Source organism: Mus pahari, chromosome 4, assembly GCF_900095145.1.
Source record: "Mus pahari chromosome 4, PAHARI_EIJ_v1.1, whole genome shotgun sequence".
Classification (NCBI taxonomy): domain Eukaryota; kingdom Metazoa; phylum Chordata; class Mammalia; order Rodentia; family Muridae; genus Mus; species Mus pahari.
This window is the reverse complement of record NC_034593.1, coordinates 27209350-27220893: the sequence shown is the minus strand read 5'-3', so window position 1 is coordinate 27220893 and position 11544 is coordinate 27209350. Positions and strand designations below refer to the sequence as shown.

Sequence of the window (11544 nt, the reverse complement as noted above, 5' to 3'; positions counted from 1 at the left end):
TTTAAAAAAAAAAAAAAGATTAAACAGCAACTCTCTAATAATCTATTTTTACTAAATCTCAGTTTCTAAAGAAAACCCTTAATTTGGGTGGTAGAGAGTTGGTTTGATGGTTAAGAGCACTGGCTATTCTTCTAGAACCGCTCTGTAGTCAGTTCCTAGCACTCATACAGCAGCTCACAACTCTCTCTAACTCCAGTTCCAGGAGATCCAATGCCCTATTCTGGCCTTCAATAGCACTGCATGCACGTGGTGGACACACATGCAGGCAGAACACTCATACACATAAAAATAAAATTTTAAAAAAAGGACCTTAATTAATTCTATTTTTATTTAAAATTAAAGACAGGGCTAATGGCTGAGTTCACCTAACATGTATGAAGTCCTGAGTTCTATCCCCTACACCCCTAGTAAAAACAAGTTAATTTTATATGTCCAATAATTTAGCTCTCAGAAAAACACTTTCAGAATTCAAAATATTACCAATGCCTTTGCAAGTTGTCAAAGTAAATATCACTAGTTCTTCCATGTCGAGCCAGGTGGACATTATACAAAAATCTTGCAGGTGCATTATGGGTTGGGCAGTATACCTTGACACTTTTCTTTTCATCTGACCCTTCGGTCATAAGGTAGGCTTTATCTCCATCGGTTCCCTCGACACTCAGGAAGCAGTTGGTTGTGTGACCAATCCCACTGGGGAGGACTTTATCCCACAGCATTGCATTGATGACAGAGCTCTTGCCACTACTTGTCCTAAGGAACATGCAAAACAAGGAGTAAACACACTCTTCACTGGGCTCAAAACCAACATTTTCAGTGTTCAGATACATAGACAGCACTTTTTAAAACAAGACAACCTCAACCTGTGCACTCTGGAGCACACCTGTAATCTGGCACTTTGGGAGGTGGAGACAGGACCACCAGGAACTCAGCTACACAAGGCAGAGTAAAATAAAACAACACAAACAGCCAAAGAAGAAAGACGAGCACTGCTAATATCAGCAATGTACATTTAGAGGGATAAAGTACCAGGAAAAAGCTTTCCTTTAGCTTTTGTTGCTTTCTTTTTGTGGCAATTTGAAAACAAACATCAAAATTTTGAGGTATTTTTCCTATTACAAGTCTAATGTCTCATCTTCAATCTTGGCTGGATGGTAACTGCTTCACAAGTGACACTGGGTGGCTTCCAAGGCTGCACATAAAAGGCAAGGCAGCTCTTTCCTGTTTACTGGGTCACATGCACTGGGAATCTTGCCACAGAAGAGGTCAACTTCAGACTGCTGTGCTGACGGAAGGTCTGGCAAGGTGGCCAGATGAGTTTCCAAGTGCTCCAGCCCACCCCACTGTCCCAGACATGTGAGTGAAGCTATCAAACAATTCCACCCCTCCAGTGTTGAGTGACCCCAATCTCCAGGAACAAAGACAAGTTGTCTCCACTGTGTCCCGTCTGAACCGACAAGAATCAGTGTGTACAATGCAATGAATGTGTTTAATTGTCTGGGTTCTGAGCAATTTCTAATGCATACACAGCAATCAATACATTTCTGAAACCCAAGGAACATCTCTTGTCCCCTCAGACTTGACTTTCAATCAGTCCACTCAATTCTCATAAGCTAATAGGAGCCTTCTGCTTCGCTAGAAAGCAGCATCTTCTCTCAATGGTGCACACTTTCACTTCAGGAAATCGTTCCCAATCTGCCCAGGAAGTAGCCAGGAATGATTACAGCTCCCTTACTGACTACAGCAGTGATTTTTGATGATAGTACACCATAACTTGGAAGACCTTCCTTTAAGAGTAACCCTTTGAGCCGGGTGTGGTGGTGCACGCCTTTAATCCCAGCACTCGGGAGGCAGAGGCAGGCGGATTTCTGAGTTTGAGGCCAGCCTGGTCTATAAAGTGAGTTCCAGGACAGCCAGGGCTACACAGAGAAACCCTGTCTTGAAACACCAAAAAAAAAAAAAAAAAAGATGGCTCAACAGTAATGAGCACTGGCTACTCTTTCTTTCAGAGAACCTGGGTTCAGTTCCCAGTACTCACAGTTCCAAGGGATCAGACAATGTTGTTTGACCTTCAGAGGCACTGCATGTATATGATAAACACACATGCAGATAAAACATGGTACACATAAAAAGAAAATTCATTTAAAAAACAACAACACTTTTTTCCTGAAAGAGTAAGCGTCTCCTCTGATGACTGTGCAGCACTGGTTGAAAAGCCTAGTTTGGGTCTCCCGCCCCCGTTAGAATCTGGGAAGCACCAGTGATGCCAAGGCCTCTGCAAATTATGAACCACAGTATCGGACTTTAAAGTTATACCCAAGCACAAGCAGGCCTCCTCCTGGGCCTGACCAATACCGAGATCACCGGTATGTACCACCATGTGGGACTCTGTTCAAGTGTTTTCATAAAGCTTTAACTCCAGCCACCAGCCACCCACCTCCTGGGGACTCAACATTTCTAACTCTCAAATCATTTACTGTCTAGCCCTAACCTACCTAAAATCATCTAAAGGCTACCCTAACTCACTTAGGCTCATTAGCATAAGTTCAGGTATGATCAAAGGAGCTCACTATAAATAATAAAAGCTATTCCTATCACTCAGGAAATCCTAAGGATTTTAGCAAGCCTGTGATAGAAAGGGACATAAATACCAAACACACTTCTGTTCTAGTATCCCAGCTACTCCTGGTTTTCCTGACCTGTTCCCACCAACTTATCACTCTGTCTTTTCTGTATGAGCTATCTCCCCAGATCTCAATCAACAATAACCTCTAAGCTTCCTAGAATTTACCTAGACTGCAATCCAAATTATCCAACTTGGCATTTGGGGACTTAATTTGGATGCCTAATAATCATCAACAATACACATCTATATCATGTGAACACAAACATCTGTTCATAAACCTACCATAATGAGTGACACTCAACCAAGTATTTTGTAATTCTTACCTTTCTAATTAATCTCTAGGCTACCCAATTACTTTTATTTATGTGTATGTGCGTGTGTCTGCTTATCTGTATGTGTACCATGTGCATGCACTGCTTACGGAAGTTGGAACAGGGCACGAGATACCCTGAAATTGGAGTTAGAGGGAACTGAACCCTAGTCCTCTTCAAGAACAACTAGTGATCCTAATCACTGAGCCACCTCTCCTGCCCCCGGTTACTCTTTTATATCTTACCAACCCTTCCTGTCTAACCTCATAAGCCAGCGAGTAAAGTCAGCCACTGCAAGACAGGGATCATCTGCTCTTACTTCTTAGCCTCAAAGACATCAGTTACCACCACCTAGAGGTCTCTTTCTTCCTACTCCCTCACCGTAATCTTAGGTGGAGCCTATTTCATGGGGCTACCTCTTTCTAAACTCTTGTGTACCCCAAGAATATTGTGCCAAGTAACTCAAACAGTAAAACAAATGCTAAAAAAACAAAAGAGTAAATAAAATGCTGTGAGAGGCTTAGAGACTTTAAGAACAGAGCTGGTGGGGGATGAAGCCATGTGATAGAACTCTGTCAAGCATGCAATACAGCCTGGTTCTATCCCTACCTAGCACCACAATATTACTACTACTTAATAGAAACAAAAATGAAGCCCACACAGAGGAACCAGTTCACAGCTCCCTTTGGCTACTCTGTCTCAAAACAGCAGAGTAACGAATAACATCTGAGAAGGAATCTTTAGGATGCAGTATCCAGGAAAGCCTTCTGCGGTAACAACTGACAGGAGATATGAAGAATGACATAGGTACCAACAATTACAACTGCAAAGGCTGTAATAGGAGAAACAGCTTGGTTCTATGACATGAGTTTAGTAAATAAACACTACTACTGGTTAAAAAACAAAAGGGACAGTTGAGACATGTAGTGCACAGTTAGCCACTTTTTCAGCAAGCAGGAAACTAATAACCGTTTTTCTCTGGCAGTGATGGGGACCCATCCAGGATCAGGCACACTAGGCAGCTTTTTTATCATAGGTCACATCTCCAGCCCAACACCTTGATGGTTACATGGGTACATCAGATGTGAAGAAGATCACTCTAGCACCTGGACACAACGACATACAGTGCTCCCTGCTCTCCTCTGGGAATCACAAGTTGAGTCTTCTAGAAGACTCACATAATAATTGATGTACAGGTGTACATGTCTTTAATTCAAACATTCCACTCAGGAGGAAGAGGCAGGCAGATCTCTGTGAGTTCAAGGCCAGCCTGATCTATGTCAATAGTTCCAGGACAGCCAAGGATACACAGTAAGATCCTGTCTCAAGAAAATTAAAATAATCAATATGAACCTAGAACAATAACTCACAACCTAGATATGACGTCACAAATTTGTAGAATCAGATTCAAGGCCAGCCTTAGCTATATAGCAAACTGGAGCCCAGCCTGTGCTACACGAAACCCTATTTCTAGAAAAAAAAAAAAAGATAAATCATGTTTTTTATTACCCATTCCCCAACTTCCTAACCAATCCTTTCTAGCCAACCCTTGGCCAGGCAGTAGTGACACAGGCTTATAATCCCAGCAACCAGGAGGCAGAGACGGGCAGATCTCTGAGTTCAAGGTCAGCCTGGTCTACAGAATGAGTTCCAGGACAGCTAGGGCTACACAGAGAAACCCTTTAAAAAAACAAGAAGGAAGAAGGGAGGGAGGGAGACAAAAGGGAAAGGGAGAGTGGTGGTAGAGGATTGTAACCCACTGAGTCATCAGACAAGCTGGGCTATGAGCACAAAAAGGTGACCTGTGCAAAGAACCTCAGATGAAATGACAACGGCTTACCTGCCAAAAAATGCCACCTTCATATGTCTCCGAGACAGCACCTCCCCAATGACAGCAAGCTTGTTTCTGTAGCCCTGTATTTCCACCAGATCATCCTCGGATGCTATTCGATCAAGTTCTGGATTCCTGTATGTTGCTGCAAAATTGAAATGGTATTAGATAAAATGATATAAATAAATCCTGCCAATTATACAACTGTATACATTTTAGGTTGTTCTAGATAACAGGTCAATTGAAAAATAAAATGTTCATGGTATCTGAGTATTTGGAGTTTTTCTTTTTTTTAAAATGTGTGTGTCAACACGTAAAGGCCCTCTACAAGGATTATCCAGCCTGAAAGAATTTCAAGGGCTGGGTGTGGCGGCACACCAGAAAGTCCCAGAAGTGAGGCAGAGGAAGGTGGATCTAATTTCAAGGCCAGCCTTATCTACAAAGAGTGCCAGGACAGTAAGGGCTACGGAGAAACCCTGTCTCAAGAAACAAACACAAAACCAAAAAAACACAATAAAGTAAAATTCAAGGACTCAGTCAAAGGGGTTACTTAATACTTATGTAGGGCTCAAAACTACAAGGCATATATGAAACACAAATGCAGTTTTAAAGAAGAAATAGGTTAATAGCCATCTATGCTTCTTACCCAACCTTAAGCTGGAAAGGACTTCCACATGCTGAGCCTGTTCCCTACTCCTCGGATAGTAAGGTGGGCAAGTCTGTGAGCTAGGCAAGCCTTGCTGCCTCCTCACACATGGGTTCCCACACAAAGAAACACAAGTCCAGTCAGTAAGAAAAAGTAGAAAGGTACTTATGGACTGAAGCGGGACTCCTCAGAACCGAGGCCACTGGCCACATGTTCTAGCCAACGATGGAAGGAGTGCCAAGACCATGGTTTGAAAGGGAGAGCCTCAGGTTCACTTTCTTCTCATTCCAGCAACAGAGAAACAACTAATGCTTCTTTTTGCCTCGTTTTAAAGATAAGACATATATGACACTCTTGGTCATTATAACCTGAGACTCTTTTTTTTGTTGTTGTTTGGTTTTTTTGAGACAGGATTTCTCTGTGTAGCCCTGGCTGTCCTGGAACTCACTCTGTAGACCAGGCTGGCCTCGAACCTGCCTGCCTCTGCCTCTGCCTCTGCCTCTGCCTCTGCCTCTGCCCCCGAGTGCTGGGATTAAAGGTGTGCGCCACCACTGCCCAGCATAACCTCAGACTCTTAAACCTAACTCAATGCTCAAGTGATTAGGCTTAAGCTTTTCATGCCTCATTTTGCATTTCAAAAACAATCATTATTGGAACGACAAAAAGACAGGCATTGAGCTTATTACTCCATAGCTGTGAGCCTTGAACTCCTAATGCTCCAGTCTTGCATCTCCAAGCCAAGGCTGCAATCTGTAAAGTCTTCCTAAAATGCTACCCATCCTTGCTGTTTCCCAGTTGACACTTTTTTTTTTTCTGAGTAGCCCTGGCTGTCCTGGAACTCACTCACTCTGTAGACCAGGCTGGCCTCAAACTCAGAAATCAGAAATCTGCCTGCCTCTGCCTCCCAAATTCTGGGATTAAAGGTGTGCACCAACACATCAGGCTTACACTCCTATTTCCTAGCCTTCCCCCTACCCCCACATCTCCCCACTGAAGTTTTAGTATAAATCAAAGTAAATCCAGAGCCAGGTGTGGTGGTGCTCTTCCGAAGGTCCCGAGTTCAAATCCCAGCAACCACATGGTGGCCCATAACCATCCGTAACAAGATCTGACTCCCTCTTCTGGAGTGTCTGAAGACAGCTACAGTGTACTTACATATAATAAATAAAATTTAAAAAAAAAAAAAAAAAGAAGCTCAAAATCTGGTGACAGATTTATAGGAACAAGGGGGAAATGTTTTCTTCAAAGGTGAAATTAAATGCTTCCCCATGGTCACTGGAGATATTCTAAGAATTCTTTACTTTTCATTGTAAACCTAACAGACAGATATCCTAAAAACCTAAAGAAATTCCAATGGCTCTCTCCAAATTAATTTATATTGTGGTAAGACAATTGGGGCTACCTTTGAGCAGTTACACAAACAGACGGTAAACATTTATCCTCCCACAAAGCAATTACATCTCACCTGAGAACTGACAAACAGGGGTGGAGACAAGTAATGACTTCACATAGACTGCCAGCTTCCCAGCTCTGTGACCTTGAGCAAGCTGATTATCTTCAAAGTGCCTTTCACTTACCTACCAGTCTTAGGAGGAGTAAAGGAATTTTTACTACCGTAAAACACTCAGACTAGTACCTTACTCTTTTCCTGTGAAAGCACCGTTCCCAGAATACAGAACAATGTGAATTCCACAACTAAACCTGAGCAGGTCACATACCTGTGTGGATGCATAGGTAAGTGGATCAGGAGTTTAAAGCCATTGGAAGCTACACAGCCATTTCAAGGCAAGCCTGGTCTCAAGAAGGTAAACTGAAGTTGACATAATAAAACAGTTGTGTACATTTTCCACAGTAGCTGACTAGTTTAAGCGGTACCCACCTTCAACAAAATGTGAGCCCTCAGTGACAAACTCCAGTAACTGGCCGAAGATTGTGGTGATGGCTTTCTTTGCCAGCACAAAGTGCTTCAGTGGAGATACCGTTTCTGCCATTATGCACCTAGGGTGAGAAAAAGGTTAGAAAAGCAATAATTAGCCTGTGGATGATAAATGCCTGGAGTCCCAGCTACGGGGCAGGCTGAGGCAGGGGGTGCACTCACGCCAGGAAATCCAGTTTTACCTGGACAACGTGATATAGCAAGGTTTTCCTCACCTCCAAAGCTCTACTTAAACTTAATAATGAGGGGCTTGAAGAGGTGGTTCAGCAGTTAAAGAGCACTGGCTGCTCTTCTAGGGGACCCAGTTCTAACCCCAGCACCCACATGGCAGTTCACAACTGTCTAGGACTCTAGTTCCAGGGTTCTGATGTCCTCCTCTGGCCTCCACAGACACAGGTACACGCATGCTGCACCAAAATTTGGTTGCATATATATGTAATCAAAATACCCGTACACATTAAAAAATAAAAAAAGCTGAATGATAAAGGTGTGGTGTCACACACCTGTGATCCCAGCCGTGAGGAGGCTGAAGCAGGCCAGCCTTGGTAAACCTTGTTCAAAACAAAAAACTCAGAAGCTGGAGGACCTGAGTTCAACCCTCCAGAAACCAAGTGGTCGAAGGAGAGAACTCCAGCAAGCTGTTCTCGGCCTCCAAACACAAACTGTAAAAGGCTAACGCTTCCACACATAAATTAAATATAATTTTAAAAACCATATGAAAAATGGCAGTGATGGCGCATAGTCCCAGCACTCAAAGACAGGTGGATCTCTGTGAGTTCAAGACCAGCCTGGTCTACAGAGCAAGTTCCAGATCAGGGACACAGAGAAACCCTGTCTCAAAATCAAAACAAATAAAAAACAAAAGCAAAACAAAAAAAAAAAAATAGAAATGTGCATGCCTCCAGGGCTAGGCAGATGTCTCAGTGGTTTAAAACACTTGTTGCTCTTCAGGAGGACTTAAATTGGTACCTCACTGGTAGCTCACAACCACAGGTAACTCCAGTTCCAGGGGATCTTATGCCCTATTCTGACCTCAAGGGCACTGGGCAGGAACTGTGGTGAAACACATATCCGTATATGGAGGAAAAACATACACATTAAAAAAACTAAAATGCCGGGCGTGGTGGAACACACCTTTAATCCCAGCACTCGGGAAGCAGGGGCAGGAGGATTTCTGAGTTCGAGGCCAGCCTGGTCTACAAGGACTGCCAAGGCTACACAGAGAAACCCTGTCTCAAAAAACCAAAAAAAAAAAAAAAAAAAAAAAAAAAAAAAAAAATTAAAAAATTAAAAAAATCTAAAAACAGAGCAAACATTTTAAAATCATGCTTATTCTGATACATGCTAGTTTATGCCTCAATTCCCAATAGTAAAAAATCGATCTGACCAAATAGATAAAATACTTTTTAGTATTATTTATTTATTTACAGAAACCATGTCAGTCAGAAACCAAAGACTACTCTTGAGTGATCTCCCATTAAAACAGGAGAAATTTGCTTCCCGTAGTGTTGCCTGTAATTCAGTTACACGGGAGCCTAACACTGGAAAATCTGAAAATTCAAGTCTACAGAGGCAACAGAGTGAGATCAAGGCTTGCCTGGGTCTCTCAGTGACACTCAGTCTCAAAACGAAATGTTTAGAAACCGGTTTAGGGATACAATGGCACTTGCCTAGCATGGGAGACCTGTGAGGGGCTCAATCTTCAATCCTGCAAGAGTAGATACGTAAATAAATGTAAAATCGGTAAAAGCTAGTAACAAAAATCTTGGTTGTAACCCCTAATTTATTTTCCTCGAGTGAAGATTTAACTAGTTTAGCTAAACTGTGTCTGCACGTTAAGAACTTCAGGGAACTGGGCTGGTGAGAGGAAGCCAAGATCGCAAGCCAGAACTAAGTTATTAACTTTCCCAGTTAGAGGTGTAGAGAAGAAAATAAATAATGCCCAGGTCATAATGCAGTACAGATACGGAGAAGGCGGCAGCCTTCGTCACAATTACGGAGTCAAGACTTAAAGGAGGCATGAAGGAAGGCTTCAAGCCAAAGTCCCCAAATTTAAAGGAATGTTGAATTTAAAGTAGAAGACCTTCTACCTGGAAGCTCCTATGAAAAGCCACCAAAGGCAAGCACACACCGACGCCGGTGTGCGTGAAAAGAGGCGCCGTGGCCACCAGGAGGGTGGCTCCCTCCGGAACCCTGAGCTGAGGGCGCGGAGGAGGTGCGTGGGGAGAGGAAGCCGCGCGGGCCGAGAGCCTGCCCGGCCGGGTGGATTCCTACCTGGACAGGCCATCCCACAGGAGGGCCGCCCGTCGCTCTGGCCCGGCCCGCCGCCACGGCCCGTCAGGGCGCTCGCGCTGCGCCTGTCCGGAGCTCTAAGGTCACCCCGGACGTCACCAACCGCCAACGGACACTCACTCCGTCCCCGCCCGCCACTGTCACCCAGCGACCACTGTTCCCAGCAACCACTGTTCCGCCACGGCCCCCTGGCTGTCTCATCCTCCCGCGAGAGGGGAGGTGCCCAGAGGAGGGGCTAGGGGCGACTACTTCCGGTGCTTCGGATCTCCTATTGGCTGTTACTTCGAGACCGGAACTGCATATACTGCGGGCGCCATTTTCCTTCAGGGCAGAAGGCGAGGTTTGTTTTGGGCAGGGGCTCTTAACCACAGGGCTGTTTTCTGTTCCACCTTCCAACTTCTCCACTTGGTTTTTTTCCCTTCAGAGTTTTCAAAGCTGAAAGGCGCCAAGTGTGAAAAGATGCCCGTGGCTATCTGAGGGTGTGGGCGGAGAAGGGGGGGGTGCCTCATCTATAAAATACTAAAAATGCCTACTTTATGAATTGTGAGAAAGTAAAAGGGTTAGGGTGTAAAGTGCTTTTTAAAACACCGATGGGCACCTGCAAAAGTTGGATAAATAAAAACTGTGATTCAGTTGGATAGGTATCTACCAAGCAGTTATAGTGAGTGAGATTATTTCAGAGTATGCTTGCTATTATGAGGGTTGGGGGGAGCAATCAGGGCAAGAGGATAGAGTGTCTGAAGAAAAATGAGAAAGGTGGAGCCAAATAGGTGTGTGTTTTCTGAAAGGATGTCATTTCTCAGGTCTTTCCAGGACTGTTCCTGGGAATATCTGGAGAAAAACTGTCCAAGACACATAGGAAGGACAGTGATGGATGAGATAAAAGACAAGCATGGTGGGGTGTTGGGAAGACGAAGGTGGGAGAAATAAATGTTGGAGGGAAGGCAGGTGTAGAGTCATAAAAGCTAAGATTAAGTTGTAATATGCAGTCTCGCTATGTTGCCCAGATGAGCATTAAACCTGAAATTCTGCTGAAATTTGCCAAGGGCCAGCATTGTAAATGTTTGTGTGCCCACCACATCCTGTAGAGATTTGGTTTTAAGTATGATAGAATAACAAAATTTAATGTTTGTTTGTTTGTTTGCATTGAGGCAAGGTCTCCCCTTACAGCTCCCATTAACTTGAAGCTTCCAAATGATGTGTGTCACCAAACTCTGAGTTGATTTATATTTTACAAGGTTACTTTGGTTGCTGTAGGCACTGAGTAGAAAGAGATTCCACATAATGCTTTTTTTTTTTTAACTTTTTAAAAAAATCTTTAATTAGTGCTGTAGATTGAACCCAAAGTGTTACATCACAAGCACTCTACCTCTGAGCTACAGCCCCAAATCTGTAGCAAAAGTCTTTTCCAGAAGGGGGATCAGAAGCAGCAGCTACTGGGAGTCTGAAGCTGAAAGATTCTTCAAGCCCAAGAGTTCTAACTCTGGATATTATAATGTTTACAGTAAAGATAAAACAGCCTTGCCTAGGGTCAGCTAATGACAGGTCAGGATTTCACACCCTAGTCACAATTTGTGCTTCTCCTTTGAGCCTTGTGAAAGCTAGCACCAGGGGGTTCAGCACTAGCAGACCTTCTCATGAATAATGCAACACCACAACCCCCCTATTTCCTAGGCCTTGGTAAATACTTGCATATGAGTGTAACTTGGCTGTTCTTTTAAGTATCTGTGGGGAATCTCCATTTGTCAGAAGAAGTTACCAACTTGCTTCTAATATGCAATGTAGTTTGCAATACCTGACTGTAATGAAGATTCTAGGTATACTTTGCTAAGCTTGCCCTGAGATAACTCTTATCCAGTAAAATACTGTAAGAAAGCATACAAGACCCTCCACAATATTGCAGGG

The 11544-nt window shown here is 43.6% G+C and overlaps 1 protein-coding gene across 1 annotated transcript in view; it reads right to left on the bottom strand.

Annotated features, from left to right (window-relative positions):
• Mfn1 (mitofusin 1) overlaps nt 1-9777 on the bottom strand; it is a 47815-nt gene extending 38038 nt beyond the window's left edge. Inside the window, exons 1-4 of the mRNA XM_021195561.2 lie at nt 9622-9777; nt 7291-7409; nt 4775-4910; nt 588-750 (exon numbers count right to left, since the gene is read on the bottom strand). Of these exons, the coding sequence (XP_021051220.1) occupies nt 588-750; nt 4775-4910; nt 7291-7402 (411 nt within the window). The 5' untranslated portion in view covers nt 7403-7409; nt 9622-9777. The remainder of the gene's footprint in view (nt 1-587; nt 751-4774; nt 4911-7290; nt 7410-9621) is intronic.
• Between the last annotated feature and the right edge of the window lie 1767 nt (nt 9778-11544).